The 16,865-nt window shown below is 48.1% G+C and overlaps 2 protein-coding genes across 3 annotated transcripts in view; one reads left to right on the top strand and one right to left on the bottom strand.

The window, feature by feature from the left end:
• Positions 1 to 16,865, top strand: part of LOC137418497 (uncharacterized) — a 164,958-nt gene that overhangs the window by 115,813 nt on the left and 32,280 nt on the right. The window contains exon 18 of the mRNA XM_078781286.1: positions 13,885 to 14,081. Coding sequence (XP_078637412.1) covers positions 13,885 to 14,081 — 197 coding nt within the window. The remainder of the gene's footprint in view (positions 1 to 13,884; positions 14,082 to 16,865) is intronic.
• Positions 1 to 16,865, bottom strand: part of URM1 (ubiquitin related modifier 1) — a 244,980-nt gene that overhangs the window by 224,667 nt on the left and 3,448 nt on the right. The window lies entirely within an intron of this gene.

The following is a 16,865-nucleotide window of genomic DNA, read 5'->3' as shown; positions in this document are numbered from 1 at the left end:
ACATGACAATGACCCTAAACATACCAGTAAATCCACCAAGGAATGGCTGAAAAGAAAGAAATGGAGGGTTCTGGAATGGCCAAGTCAAAGCCCGGATCTAAATCCCATCGAGATGTTGTGGGGGGCATTTGAAACGAGCTGTGCATGCAAGAAACCCCTCAAACATCGCACAGCTGAAAGAATTCTGCATGGAGGAGTGGGCAAAAATTTCTCCCAGTCGACGTCAGAGACTGGTAGACAGTTATAAGAAACGCCTACTTGAGGTTGTTTCTGCCAAAGGGGGCAACACCACCTATTAGAGCCAAGGGTGTACTTACTTTTTCCACAGGCGAAATTTGCGTTTGTTTATTTAAATTATACAATGGACTACAAAATGTAAATACACAACACAACAACATGCATTTTAAAGGCCATTTTCCCTGCTAGAGCAGGGGTTAGCCTTAGTCACAACAAATCACAAACAAAATGTAAATGTTTCATGATATTTGTTATATTATATCACCTTTATCTGTCAATATTGTTGAAATGAAGATCAAATAGCTGTATGTTGAAATATGTTGAAAAAGTCAAAACTTTACATGGGGTGTCCTTACTTTTTCACGTGACTATATATATATACATTTATATTGTATATATGACATTGACATTTATATATATAAATGAACGGCGGTTGGGAATTATATCCAATACATCCATTTTTACCGTTCTCCAACCTATAGTTTTGGCTTAAAACTCAACGTTTTGGCCAGCTCCTCGGCATGCACTGGGCCTCCACTAGCCTTCATCAAGAGTAATTCCCTTGTTTACCTCCTCACAGATATACCCTCTCCTCCCAAGGTGGGCCTATTCTGTCAACCAATCACAAAGCTGTGTTGCGAGACCTCGTGACCATTGACCTGTGACAAGCTTGTGTTGCCAAGTGTTTTGTCCGTGTTTGAGCGGTGTATTGTGTTTGTGTTATTCTTGTCGTCTGTGTTGTTTGTCCTACTTTGTCCTTGTCCTCCTCCCAGCATCGTTGTCTCTCTCGTGTGTTTTTGAATGAGAGGTCCGTACGCTTGTGATAACTGTTGGAGAACGGTAAAATGGACGTATTGGATATAATTCCCAACTGCCTTTCATTACTTGATATGTATATGTATGTATCTATGTATATATATATTGTTACGGATCTCGGACGTCGGCTCTCCCCTTATCAAGGGGGGTTTAATCCCCTTGTCCTTTTATCTGGCCGACCCGAGTCCTGGAAGTTATAACGTTCCTTCCGGTCGGTGGTAAATAGGGTTGTTGGTCGAGTCTTAGTCCAATTACCTAAGTACTACCACCAGCCGTAAAGCAAGGAGATAACTCCCGCCCGAACCACGGCGTTAGTGGACACGCCGAGCGAAGCGAGCCGCGTTTCGGGCCGTTAACAATGACTCGGTCCAATTCTGAGCGGTTTCTAATCGTGTCACGTTTACCCAATGAGAGAAAAGACGGATGCGATCGGATAAAGAGGAAACCCAGAAAATAGGAAGAACAAAGATTGGTTTATTAACAATTTACAAGAAGGAGAAGAGGAAACGAAAGAATGTACAGGATAGGAAGAGGAAGAAGAAGAACACAGGGCAGCCTTAAACAGTCTTATTCTTAATACCCAGGACAAACATACACACTCACACGGGGATTGTAGATGGTGGATGGTCACCTGCGAGTCCAGGCTCCAGCCCGGCTCCGGTCCAGGCTCCGGTCCAGGCTCTGATCCAGCGGACGAAACCCGGCAGGCAGCTCCGCGTGTAGTTGGAACGCGACCAGACAATTATATAGCGCAGGGAAGCTGGTGTCCTGTGGCGTATGTAATAAATGCACTGTAAGTCCTCTACAACGCCAATCGTACGACGCCGTCTTGGACAGTTCTCTCATCAAGCACGCCGTATATCTCTTCGCAAAGGTGCGCTCTCCCGATAAGTCCTCCTTTAATAAGGTCCTCCTTTAATCAGCGCCACTGCATCAGTCCTCCGGTAAGTTCTCTCATCAAGCGCGCCGTATATCTCATAATTCCTGTGAAAGGGCTTTGCGTTAGCTTTTATAACTCAACCAAGCGATCACTCCGCGAGCCCCAAAGCCACGCCTGTCGGCGATGTCACTTCAGCCCTGGTTGGCTGGTTATCGCTTACCGGTCACGCCCTGATGGTGGGTTGACGTGGCCACACCTTCTTCCTGCGCTCCGCCCCCTTTCTCGGGCCTAACCTCGTGGCTTATGGTGGCGTTTGGGCTGAAGCCCAGCGAGGTTGCGAGCAGCTAAGGCCGCTGCTGCTGTCTGAGGAGCGTACCAATTTGGGAGGGCCATGGGGCAGACTGGAGGGTGCGTAATGGCATCGCTTGGAGAGGGAGGCTTGCAAAATGAACGGAATGGGCCTACTTCTTATTTGATTGACACTACGCAGATTCAACTATTGGAAACATGGCTTTACCTATACACATATTAATGAAATAACTGAAGTCCTATGGTGACCTACGTGTTGCTTGTGGCCTAACTATGGGTTGCAACCTTTAACCCTTTAATGTCATATTTACAAGTGTGGGTTCTCAAACCGCAACACTGCACCCCCCCCTTTTCCAGACTCGGCCCGAGCCGAAACAATCAGGACTATCTTTTAAATTAGTGTGACACTTAGGTGTGGTTACCCTCTTCTTTTAACCTACTACTCTGAGTGCGACAGTTTTAACACTAGATATGTCCCCCCTGCTGCGTTGCGTCCTACCTAACTGACTCACGCCCACAATTAACCGAATTACGGAATTATTTTCAAACTAAGCATTTAAGCCGGTGGGGAGGATTATTTACAAGACACTATTATTGTCCCCCGTCGCACCGCGGAGCGAAAGGGGGACTTTGGTTTTCCCCTCCGTCCGTGTGTCCGTCCGTCCGTGCGGGCGGGCGTGCGTGCGTAAGCGAAGGACCGCATTCAAATTTGGTGTGTGGGTGCAACCCACGTCAAAATCCAAGATGGCCGCCACCATGTATGTCTGATGCCATGTATGTCTGAACCTTGTGAGCTGAATATCTTGAAAAATAAGCGAAGTACCAACTTCTAATCTGGTGTGTGGGTGTATCTAGGCCCAAGGAAGAACGCTATTGAAAATTGGGTCGCCACGTTAAAATCCAAGATGGCCACCACCATGTATGTCTGAACCTTGTGAGATGAATATCTTGAAAAATAAGCGAAGTACCAACTTCTAATTTGGTGTGTGGTTGTATCTCGGCATAAGGAAGAACGCTATTGAAAATTGGGTCGCCACGTCAAAATCCAAGATGGCCACCACCATATATATGTCTCAACCTTGTGAGCGAAATATCTTGAAAAATAAGCGAAGTACCAACTTCTAATCTGGCGTGTGGGTGTATCCAGGCACAAGGACGAAGGCTATTGAAAATTGGGTCGCCACGTCAAAATCCAAGATGGCCGCCGCCATGTATGTCTGAACCTTCTGAGATGAATATCTTGAAAAATAAGCGAAGTATCAACTTCTAATTTAGTGTGTGGGTGTATCTCGGCAAAAGGAAGAACGCTATTGAAAATTGGGTCGCCACGTCAAAATCCAAGATGGCCGCCACCATATATATGTCTGAACCTTGTGAGATGAATATCTTGAAAAATAAGCGAAGTACCAACTTCTAATTTAGTGTGTGGGTGTATCTCGGCAAAAGGAAGAACGCTATTGAAAATTGGGTCGCCACGTCAAAATCCAAGATGGCCGCCACCATATATATGTCTGAACCTTGTGAGCGAAATATCTTGAAAAATAAGCGAAGAACCAACTTATAATCTGGTGTGTGGGTGTATCTAGGCATAAGGAAGAACTCTATTGAAAATTGGGTCGCCACGTCAAAATCCAAGATGGCCGCTGCCATGTATGTCTGAACCTTGAGTGGAATATCTTGAAAAATAAGCGAAGGACCAACTTCTAATTTGGTGTGTGGGTGTATCTCGGCATAAGGAAGAAAGCTATTGAAAATTGGGTCGCCATGTCAAAATCTAAGATGGCCGCCGCCATGTATGTCTGAACATTGTGAGTGGAATATCTTGAAAAATAAGCGAAGTACCAACTTCTAATCTGGTGTGTGGGTGTATCTAGGCATAAGGAAGAACGCTATTGAAAATTGGGTCGCCACGTCAAAATCCAAAGATGGCCGCCTTGCGTCTTCCATTTTGTCAACTCGCATCACTTCACCGACGGGGGACCGAGGCGTAACGCTTGTTTACACTACAACCCAGGACCTGTCTTTTGTGGGAAAGCGAATAGAGATTTTGAAAAGAGGAAATGCCATTTGCAATGCACTGCACCGATACACCATACCCATATGTACCAATAAAATGCACCATAATAAAAAAATGCACCAAAAACCACCAGCACCAATATGCACAGTCATCACATTTCAAAAATAATAAAGGATGACATCTTCTTGCGCTCCTCTGCTGGGCCGATGTATCTTGGCTGTCTTCTTGCTTGAAGTAAAATAATTAATAAAAAGGGCACAAACTGCGTCCGCTTTTTTATTTATGGCCAGCAGGGCCAACGTAGGTGGTCCGACTGCTGGGCATGGATGCCACTTAAAACAGTGGTCCGCAAGTAAGATACTGCTGGCAGCAAAGGTCTGTCCCAGCAGTGATGCCAGGCCACAGAACATGTGGTCCATAAGTGCCAGGCCACAGAACGTGTGGTCCATAGGTGCCAGGCCACAGAACGTGTGGTCCATAGGTGCCAGGCCACAGAACGTGTGGTCCATAGGTGCCAGGCCACAGAACGTGTGGTCCATAGGTGCCAGGCCACAGAACGTGTGGTCCATAGGGTGTACCGGTGCAGGCAGGCATGCAGGCAGCAAGGGTGCAGGCAGCAAATTTCAGGACACCTGCACACTCCCCTCAGACAAAAGACCATGGTCCATGAGTGGGGAAGGAAGACAAAGCATAGGTTAGCGGGGTACAAGGGCGCAAGGGTACACGTAATCACAAGGCAATGCGACATGAAGGGCGCAGGAGAGCGAGCCGAGAAAGCTCGTCCCTACTCGTTCGTCACCCCCCATGTCAACCTACACTACCCTTGCCCTTCCCCGTATTTACACAATTTACAAATTTACCAATTCGTCTCTACTGTCACGTCCCCCATATCTCCTCTAATCCAAATTCGTCATCAATCCCTCCTAAGGAGGAAGAGATGGAATACCAACAATGTCTCACCCACGTCAAGATGCGTCTTTCATTCTCCAAACAATTCGCAAAAATCTGGTGTGGAGCTTCGTCGTCCTTGGTGAAGGCTGTGGATGGCGCGAAGGGATTTTCTCCTAACTATGCTTCTAAATGACATTAACTCGTTAAACTACCCGGGGTCTTGCCCTGCCAATCCATTGGCCATCATTACACTATGCGTTTCTAGAAACCAATTCCCATTGACCATCCCTGTGGTGCTCACCAATTTGGGGTCTCACTCCCCCGATTTTTCTATACTGTGCCCTCGCACAATTTCGGGGCTGGGTCGTGTGGTTGTCCTAGCAGGTCCTACTTACCTGCGCACCTCCGCCACTGAACGTCGCCACCCGAGCTTGCCTAGCTCCTTCACACTACCCTAACCTGTGGAAGGCCCTCCTGGCGCTCTCACCCCGCTACTGCCCTCCAGGGCACTGGGCTAACTGAACACTAACTGGCTCCCAGAGCCCACCTGCGGCCTCACCTGGCCGACAGACTACCAGTGGCGGAGTGCTCAACCAACCATACGCACTAACAGGCCACACGCCCAGCCATTCCATACACTTATGCACCCAACAAAACACTACCTTGCAACTACCCGCACCACAGATGTCAATATCCAACCAATTTACCTACTTCCTCTACCTACTTTTAAACTACCCTCCCCGGGTATTCGTGAAGGGGTCCATCCTTCCCCCATTCACTCCTTCGCACCATGCACTCCACTCCACTCATTCCGCACTCCACTCACTCCACACCATTCATTCCAGACCACCAAGCTCTCTTGCACACTCTTGTGCTCTCATTCCTGTTTCCCACTTGCACCCTATGCAAGCCAATGCACTCAATACACAATGACACACATCCTCAATACTCCATTCTTACACTTTTACACACACACATCTCTTTCACGAGCATTGCCTCATTTCACCAGCACTACCAAGAACTTCCATTGGCAATGCCTCATTTCATCATGCTCACCAGCAAGGCTCTCATTTAATTCCTCATTTAAACTATACCACAAGCACACTGCATCATCTGACTAACTACTACCCTTCTAATCCTTGTGCTTCCCCTGTCATCCCTTATACTACGCACATCCCCCGTTGTTATCATCCAACTACTCTACCCTACGTCCCCTCTACCTGTACAATGTGACTACTTAACCCTCAAGTCTCCTAAAGTCATCTCTCTAGATTTCTATCATTTATCCAAGCCCTCCCTGGCTAGTTTGCACCGCCAAACCCCATAATCCTATAGCTCCTTTGCCCCAAAGTGATGTGAGGGATGGTAGATCTGCCATCCCTCTACACCGTATACCATTCGCTATCACTATCACTACTCGTCCACTACTCTCGAGCCTCTCGTGCGGGAATACATTCTTACTGCTCGGCTTCGAAAAACCGAGCAATGCATGCGATGGTCAGTCTCCTGTAGGTTGGGTCCGTCCGGCATTTTCGATTCTGGGGAGGAGGCATACTCGGGCCGAGGTTCCAAGGTCCATCTGGGCGCGGAACCTTGCGGTCTCCGGCCCGATACCCCAACCTCCCCCGGTCGGAACACCGTGCCCGCCAGGGGGCGAAGGACCGACCTGGCCGACCTCCCCCGGAATCGTGCCTATCGCCTTTACGACACGGCACCGACCATACAGGGCGGGGCCCGGCACGAATCGTGCACGGCGCTCCTTGCGAGACCGCCGCGGCAACGATCCCCGTCGGCCCCCGCAGCACACAAAGCGCACCACGCCCCGAGAGCTCGCGTCAGCTATACGTCGGCCTAAACGCTGCCCCGGTCTGTGTCGATGCCCGAATCGCATTCTTACACCACACGACCCTTCCCATACTCATTCCACACCAAGGCGTCCCAGCGCCTCTCATACACTCTACACATTTCGTCACTGCACTCTCCCGTGCACACTCTTCTCTTGCACACTCAGGTGCACACCACTCAGGCGCACTCACACCCCTCACACACTCCCTTATTACAGCCTTGCGCACACCCTGGTGCACTCATACCACTCGCACACTCCGTTACACACTTCTCTTCCACGCACTCCTCTCGTGCACTCTCCCTCGTTACATCCTCTGTAACACCCACGGGTGTGCACTCCTGCACATACCCAATCGGTGCACACTTACCCACGGGTGTGCAATCTCCTGTTGCACACCCAATCACGCGCTCTGGTGTGCACTCCCGCACACTCTCCTCGTCCATCGCACACACTGTATCGCACTCCGTTTCACACACTTCTTCAACACACTCTTCCCACATACACTCTGTCTTACACTCGCGCTCCGGCGCCGTTCGCACACGCGCGCCATTCACCTTCACACAGCGCACCACGGACCTTCCACTAGCACCCGGGTGACGTCGCGATCCCAAGTGCGTGAAAAATCTTTTCGCGCCATACCTTTTCGCGCCATACACAACCCTACTCACCTTTGGGGTTCTCCTCTCCAACTGCACCTGCAAACTTTAATTGGGGTTAGGCAGCACGACATCACGATGTGAATCCAGACTTTGAGTACATTCCATCTCAATCTCCCGTGATGCATGTACTAACTCTGTCGTCTCCTCAACCCCAATTTCAACTATAATTTATTTTTCTTTATTAAGCTCGACGACCGCTGGCGCACATAAAATAAAATTTTCCAACTCGGCGGCCGCCGGCTTTTCTATACCCCGTGCCGCAATTTCTACCCCGGTCCACTTAACTGCGCTTTGCTCCACCTAGCTTTCCACGCGTTCCTCACGTCGCGCTACCCCATCGCGTATCAATGCGACTTTCCCGCTCGACCTGCGCCTTATGTCTTTCCCCATCTCTTTTATTTGGCCACCTATTCTGTTTCCAAACCCCAATAACCCATCTTCCATTTCTTTCATTTCCTCATCCATGTTGTTTTCCAATTCGTGTTTTACCTCTTTCAATTCCCGGGTGGATTTGTTACTTTGGGCGTCCATTTTGTTTTCCAAATTATTTAACCCGTTTTTCATTTCTCCCATATCATTTTTCAATCCCCCAATTTGATTTCCCAATCGCTCACCGTTCTTTTCCATCATTTGTTCCATTGTCCTGGTGGATTTCTCAGCCATCTTTTCCATATACCCTATCATTTGCGCCATAATAAGGCCCACATCTATTGGCGCTGCAGGCTCGGCTACCGCGGCCATGTGCGAGGCGCCGCCATTTTCTTCGCCTGCCACCCCGACTGCTGTGCCCTCATCAATGCTCTCCTCTTCTTCCCATTCTTCCCGGGGGTCCTGGGTTATTAATTCTAATTCCTCCTCATTTACCCCCACCGGCATCCTACCGTCTTGGTTATCCATGGCACGATTTTAAATTTGGATTTATAATAATTAAATTTCGGCCGCTCGTAATTTTGAGTGCGTTAGGCGCACTTCGTGTCAAATCCCACTCCTGACACCAATTGTTGCGGATCTCAGCGTCGGCCTTTTCCCCTTACCAAGGGGGGATTAGTCCCCTTGTCTTTTACTAGCCGACGGGATCCGTGACCTATGACGTCCTTCCCGGGAAGCGTTAAATAGGGTTTTAGGACTATGAATTCGCTATTACGTAAGTACTAATGCTGACCGGAAACAAGGAAATAAGCCCTGTCCGAATCACGGGTGTTAGTGGAAACGCCGAGCGGTAGCGACCCGTGACCCGAGTCGTTATCAATGACTAACCCCGATCCGAGGGGTTCTTAATCGTGCCACGCTTACCCAATGGAGGAAATGACTGAAACGGTCGAATTTGGGAAGAAAAGGGATAACAGAATTTATTTACACTTTGTACAATAAAAGAAGAAGAAGAATACACAGTGCAGCCTTAAACAGTCTTAACTTATCCCTGGACAAACGGGTCCGTCACACTCAGACACACTCACACGGGGTTGCAGACGAACAGGTCGATGGTCCAGGGATGGCGTCCAGGCAGCTCTTCCTCCGGTCCCCAACTCGCACCGCGGCTCAGCCGCATACGTAATAAACGGACAGTTCGTAATGGTTCAATTAGCGTGAACAATGCGCTTCGCAATCAAGGCTCGATACCGTCGTGTGCTCAACAGTCCTCTTAATGCAGTTCTCACTGGATTCCTCCTTGCAAGTCCTTTGTAAGCGCCTCTCCCATCTCATCTCATCTCCAGCCAGTCCTATTGCACGAGTCCTGTTCAAGGGCTCTGTGCACTGGCTTATATAGCCTTGCCCAGCGAACCCTCTCGAACTTACTCGATGCGTCGTGCCACGCCCTATCATGCCATGCCCACCGAGCTCTGGTTGGCTGTTGCCCTTACCGTCAGCGCCTTCTGACGTGCTGCTTGACGCGGCCACACCTCGACCCTCGCGCTCCTCCCTCTTTTCAGGCCTACCTCGTGGTTACCCGACTAGTTTGAGCGAGCAACGGGCAGCTAACGCTGCTGGTGGCCAAAGCGTAACAAACTTGAGGGATGCCAAATGGGGCGCGGGATCGAGTTTGCCCAAAGATGGACTTGAAGGGCGGCCGCAAAATGAAAGGGCCTGAGCTTATTATTTCTTTACACAACGCAGATGTTACTGGTGAAATGGCCTACTCTTACACATACTATGACATAACTAATTCTAATGGGCCTACGTGTTGCTTGTGGACTAACTATTGCGGGGGGGCAAACCTTTAACCTTTAATGATGTTATATGTACAATTCTCAGAACCTCAACAATATATATATTGCACGAGTCCTGTTCAAGGGTTCAATTAGCAAACCGCAAACAAAAGCCCACAGAATCTTGTTTCTCACAGTCTGAGAGTCCTTTCAGTGCTTTTTTGCAAACTCCAAGCGGACTTTCATGTGTCTTTCACTGAAGAGAGGCTTCCGTCTGGCCACTGTGCCATGAAGCCCAGATCGGTGGAGTGATGTGATGATGGTTGTCAACCATCATTGTCTGTCTTGTTGTTGTTGTCTCCAACCAGTGATGGTTGTCCTTCTGGAAGTTTCTCCCATCTCCACACAAGATCTCTGGAGCTCAGCCAGAGTGACCATCGGGTTCTTGGTCACCTCTCTTACCAAGGCCCTTCTCCCCCGTTTGCTCAGTTTGGACGGGCGGCCAGCTCTAGGAAGAGTCCTGGTTGTTCCAAACTTTTTCCATTTAAGAATTATGAAGGCCACTGTGCTCTTGGGAACCTTCAATGCAGCAGAACTTTTTTTTTGTAGGCTTCCCCAGATCTGTGCCTCGACACAATCCTGTCTGTGAGCTCTGCAGGGAGTTCCTTCGACCTCATGGCTTGGTTTTTGCTCTGATATGCATTGTCAGCTGTGAGACCTTATATAGACAGGTGTGTGCCTTTCCAAATCATGTCCAATCAATTGAATTTATCACAGGTGGACTCTAATCAAGGTGTAGAAGCATCTCAAAGTTGATCACGAGAAATGGGAGGCACCTGAGCTAAATTTCAAGTGTCATAGCAAAGGGTCTGAATACTTATGTAAATGTGATATTTCAGGTTTGTATTTTTAATAAATTTGCAAAACTTTCTAAAATCCTGTTTTCTCTTTGTCATTATGGGGTATTGAGTGTAGATTGATGATGGGAAAAATGAATTTAAACGATTTCAGCATAAGTCTGCAACATAACAAAATGTGAAAAACATGAAGGGGTCTGAATACTTTCTGAATGCAGGGTGTATATATATATATATGTATGTATGTATATATATATATACATACATACACAGAATATATCTCTACCCACCCTCCCCTCCACCCTCTCCCTCCCTCCGCCCCCCCTCCCCCTTCCCATCTACTCCACCCCTCCCTCCGCTCCCGGGAATCTCCCCGGGCAACGCCGGTTGGGTACTTAGGCTCGTGAAGTATAAATCGCGTATACTTACTTCCCCCTCCCGTGCCCTCCTCGCTCCTTTTTCCCCCGGTAAGATAAACTGGCAAATCCCTTGTTTTATATATCTGGACAGTCTCTCGAGCTCCTGTGTCTCACACTCAGTTATAACTTGTCCTGAAACATCATATCACCTCGGTGATGTCCAAAGTTGACCACTGTCTTACAACCCCGCTCTGCTCACCAAACTCTCCTCCTTTGGTATCCATGGAAATCTCCACGCATGGCTGGCGGACTTCCTCTCTAGTCGTCGTCAACGTGTGGCCCTGAATGGGTTTCTCTCATCTCCTCTTCCTGTTCAGGCTGGAGTTCCCCAAGGCAGTGTTCTGGGCCCCGTGCTTTTTCTGGTCTTCATCAATGATCTCTCTGACTCTCTCGAAAATCCTCTCTATCTCTTTGCTGATGACTCCACTCTCTGCCGCTCCATTCCTCTTCCCTCAGATCGGCAGTCTGCTGCCTCCTCACTCTCTGAAGACCTGGACAAAATCACAGACTGGTCAAACAAGTGGAACATGTCTTTCAATCCTGACAAATCTCACACTCTTACTATGTCTCTCCGAAAAGATCGACTGGACAACCCTCCCATCTACTTTCTCAACAATCCTCTCCAAGAAGTTCTGTCGCTCAAGATTTTGGGTCTCACTATCTGCCATGATCTTTCTTGGGAAAACCACATTTCCAAGCTGGCCTCCAAAGCCAGTCGCCGACTGGGCATCCTCCGTCGTGCGAAGTCCTTCCTCGGCACACCTGAGCTCCTCACCACATACAAGGCTTTCATCCGCAGCTCAATGGAATACTGTTCTCCCCTATGGGCCGGTGCTCCTGCCTCACACCTAGCTCGGCTTCACGCTGTTGAAACCAAAGCTTTCAGAATTATTGGAATCTCCCGCGATGAAGCTATCTCTGAGGGCCTTTCACTCACTCACCGCAGGCAGGTAGGTGGTCTTTCTGTCTTCTACCGACTCCTCTCCAGCCTTGCACCCCCAGCTCTCTCTGTGCTCTGTCCCCCAAATATTCCTACAGGTCGCACAAGATCTGCCAGCAACCCTCTGATGGTTAAACTGCCGAAATCTCGGCTCTCTGCTCACCTTCACTCTTTCATTCCTCTTTTCTCCCGCCTCTGGAACAAACTCCCTCACTCCCTTCAATCCCACTCCTCCCTCCAGGTCTTTAAAACAGCTGTTCACCACCATCTCTTATCTTCCCCCATCCAAAACCTTGATCTTTTCTACCCCCGCTAATTCACCCCAGATCCACCTTGTTTGAAATTCCAACTTCTTTCCTGGAAGTCCTGGCAGTGTCCATATGTTTTATACCTCTCCCACCGCCCCCTTCCCACGCCCCCCCCCCCCCAAGCCCTCGCCCTCTCTCAGATCTCTCGATGTCTCCATGTCTCTCGGTCACTGCTCTCAAATGTTGTGTTTGTGTCCTTCCCCCTCTCTCCCCATCTTGTCTACCGCTCCCTATGTTATATGTTTTATGTGTCGGTTTGTCTTTCTGTGTGATTAATGTTCGCTCTTTCACGAGCCTCGACCTTGTATCCAAAAAAAAAAAAACAAAAAAAAACTCTCCACAGGGCCATGTCTTTCCTCTGCCCTCCTCCTATAATTGTATAGAAGTTTTAAGGAATGTGGCTTTCGACAAATTATTGGGGTGTTGGCTTCCAATCAGGCCCCCTTTATGGCCTTCAAATGTAAGGCTGACCATCTCATTACCAACTCGTTACCATCTCGTGAAAGTGTGCTAAGTCTCAGGTCTGACAGTCTGCTTCTCACTCCCTGCAAGCAGGTTGGTGGCCTTGTAGTTTTTCAAAAGAAACATGATGACTGCTGCTATTCTACTGTTCTGAGCCTCGACACCTGCATTGAAATAATATCTTCTTACCTCACTCTCAATTCATCTGAAGCACATGTTTTATTAATTTACCTTTATTACCTCCAGCACCAAAGGTGGATGGAGGTTATATTTTCACCCCTGTCTGTCTGTCTGTCTGGCTGTCCGTTTGTGAACAAGATATCTCAAAGTTGTGGACAGATTCAGACGAAATTTGGCAGAGAGGTGGCATGTGTGACAAGGACGAAATGATTAGATTTTGGTGAAGATCCGGATTCGGATCTGGATACTAGAATTTTTAAAGTGATTCTTCACCATTGGGCGATATGGCCAAAAACGATACATAGCAGGATATCTCAAAAAGTTGTGGACAAATTTGGACGAAACTTGGTGGACCGGTTGCGTGTGTGAAATGGACTAATTGATTAGATTTTGGTGAAGATCTGAATATGGATTCGGCAACAAGAATTATTCAATTTTCAAGTGATTCTTCACCATTGACAGATCGGGTGAAAAGCGATATATAACATGATATTCAAAAACGTTATGGACGAATTATGAATACACTTGGTGGACGAGTTGGTTAGGTGACAAGAACAAGCCGATTAGATTTTGTTTCAGCTCCGAATCCAGATCCGGCCTATCATTGGGATACAAAACGTAAACCGTTCACCAGGTGGAGGTATGCTCACTATTGAGTGCCGTTCTAATTGGTTAACTGTGCCCACAGTCTCGTTGGAATTATTTATCGACTGATATATCATCGTGCGTATTTGATCATTAGTATCAACTATCAATAATCTTGTACTCCAGTATTGGTTCAAGCTTCCTTGTATATATTTTTTGGTGAGACGTAGTAAGGAATACATGGAGATGGCAACATAGTGATCATTAATCGTTCATTCTTATGATGTGTTAATTGATTTCATGGTTGAGGTCATTGTGTCTGCATCTCCAGGTGTAAAGACAATGCATTTCTTTTGGAAGGTCGCACCTCGGTGAGACTAAGTGAACTGAAAAATGGTGCACCATTCATGTACACATACGCCGTTTGCTTGAATGACAACGATGTACGTCAGGAATTCATTTACAGATCTTCCGAAGAATGTTCATGCAAAAGAGTGTTACATATACCTAATGATTGGCCAAAAAATGGTGAGTTTTTGTTTATCAAATATTATTTAACCTGAATGTACTTTTTCTTGACATATTTGTTGCAATGTTAATATCTTGACATGTGAAAATCCAGACTGTGCATCTAGTTATTAGTGTACCGAAGGGTACCCTATTGTTTTTGTACAGATTATTCGGGTACTGACGGAACTCGATTGTTTTTATTCCATAAGGCTTGGTAACCTGTTGAGTTTTAGCTCACTTGGAATGTAGTTCCGGGGAGCTTATGGGATGGTCCGTCATCCGTCTATCGGTCCGTCCGTCTGTCCGTAAACACTTGCAACTTCTTCTCCTTCTTCTGCTGATGGTATTGTGACCAAACTTGGCTAAAATTATATTTGGTATTTTTAAACTCAAGTTTGTTCACAGCATTTAAAAGATTGGGGTCTAAAGGGCAAATGATGTAGGACTCGATTCCACTTTTTGGGACTCGGACTTGGATTCTGAATGCCAAGAACTCGGACTCAGCCCGATTCTGGCTCGAGTCCAGCAAAATTGAGTGTACAGTACAGTAAATCCTTTAGGGTACAGTAGAAATAAAAAGTGTTAAGTAAAACGTTTAGTGTACAGCAGCAAGAACCCACACATGCAGTAACCAGGCCTAATTGGTTTCCCACCAAACACTCGTACCGTGAAACACATAATGTGTTATACCCACGAAGCAGATGATTATAAAGGATTAACGGACAGAATTAAACAATCCTGCAGAGGAAAATGAAAATAACTTCGACCAGGGTTCCAGATTTTCGGAGATAACTCGAACATCGTACGTTCATATTGTTACGGACACGACTTTGATGTTATGGTGGGCCGAGCGGAATGGCCGCCGTGTTCGCACAAGTTACCCGATTATACTCGAACCTTGGCCGAGTCGCGCTACGCTAAATCAATTGAGGAAAGGACACAACGGCTGGGTTTAAAATGACACGACACCAGGGGTACGGTTCTCAAGACCTCCGGAGGAGGTTATAATATTGCGGAAGGTTAGATTACAAAGACAAGAGAGACAGCATAGAAAGGTGGGCACTTAATTACGGTCTTATAGTAGCCCCGACAGACGACAGATAAACAGGACAAAACTGACTCACACGGGGATTGATGGCAAGGAAAGGCGGGTAGTCGATGGCTCAAGGTGCACTCTTGGCTCAGGGACAGAATCGACCCGGTCCGGTTCAAAGATGCGGGGAGGTCGCTCAGCGCTCGGAGGTCGCGACTTGTCTTTCCAAGCTGGGGGCGCATCTGACGTCACGTCCGGTAGGCTGCGTATATCCGGCGGGGAGTGACACGCCCTCGGCTAGTTAGCTCCGCCCCAGATGGAATCGGTCCGCCCTTCTTATTGGGTGCGGGGGGGTTACCGGGCTCCGCCCTTGACGAGGAGCTGACAGTGAGCCCCTTCGTGGTAACCCCGTCGGAGCGCATGGTCAATGGCGGCTAACCAAGCCGGTGTGAGGACGCACACTCCCCGCACGCCGTTGTTGTAGTTGTTGTTTCATGGGGAAGATGGGAGGAGGTATGGGGAGGTCCTAAACTCACTACTGGTGCCATACAATCACATTCTGGTGCAACGAAGAGTCAGAATTAATGGAAACGAGTCCTTAACTGACATAGACTAAGAATAACTAGCAAGAGGTCCGAAAGTTGTCTACGTGAGATGCGGTGGACCTGGGCACGACATTTAATGGGGGAAGAAGGGGAAGGTCGGTTCTACAGAGTGTTATTTACAGGCAATGAGACTAGGGAATGGGGGATTGGGGATAGTTGGGGAGTATTGGGGAAATAGGGGAATATTTACAAGCGGATATGGGGGCCAAGTCCCATATCCGCAACATTGCACCCTTCTCTACCCTCGGGGCGTCCCGACCCGATAAATTTTTACCTATTTTAGTGTGGCACTCAGATGTAGTTCCCTCTACTATTAACTCTACCCTGAGTGCGACAGTTTTACAGATGTTCACAAATGAGTAAATATGTCCCCCTGCGACGTTGCACCCTTCTCCTCACAGAAACACACCCACAGGATAACCGAATCACGGAAAGAATTCGCAAACTAAACATACAGCCGGTAGGGAGCATTATTTACATAAGACTACGCTGATATTTACACTACGATCCAGGACCTGTTTTTGGAGGAACACATGCAGATGTTATGCATAGAGAGAGCACGCATGCCAGCATCGATACACCAACCCACGAGTGCTCTGTGGCCTTACGGCCTTTAATAATGTGCAGAGCACCCCTTCCAAGCACCAAAAGCACCACCCCATCATGTACAATCAGCACCATCCGGTGCACCAATAAAGTGTTTATAAATCACCGGTGGTGTCGCAGCCGGCCGATGTTCTGCCGCTGGTCTTGCCTTCGTGTGGTGCACTTGGCCTTCTTACTTCTTTCAAAAATAAAGAAAGGCACCAACCGCGTCCATTTGCTATTTGTGGCCGTCAGGGGGCCAACTATTAGTGGTTCACCTGTATGGCATAGGTGCCACGTTGACCCATAGGTCCATCCACGGGTGGTGCTTGGCCGCAAAAGAACTGCGGTCCCTTGTGGGTGGCCACAAACATTGCGGTCCATATGGTGTATCGATCCAGGCAGCAAGCAGCGAAAGTGCAGGCCCACAACTGCGGAGCCAGCACCTCTCTCTCCTCTCTCTCTGCCCCAAAGCCAGATCCTCGGAGGTGGGAGACAAAAGAAGCAGACAAGTGAGTAAGGTGGTAAGGGCGCAAAAGTGCACGCAATGTAAGGTAATGCACACTGGGGGCACATGGG

This window comes from Myxine glutinosa, chromosome 7 (assembly GCF_964187855.1).
Source record: "Myxine glutinosa chromosome 7, kmMyxGlut1.1, whole genome shotgun sequence".
In the NCBI taxonomy this organism is placed as follows: Eukaryota; Metazoa; Chordata; class Myxini; order Myxiniformes; family Myxinidae; genus Myxine; species Myxine glutinosa.
The sequence above is the reverse complement of the archived record's forward strand: the minus strand, read 5'-3'. Positions and strand labels throughout refer to the sequence as shown.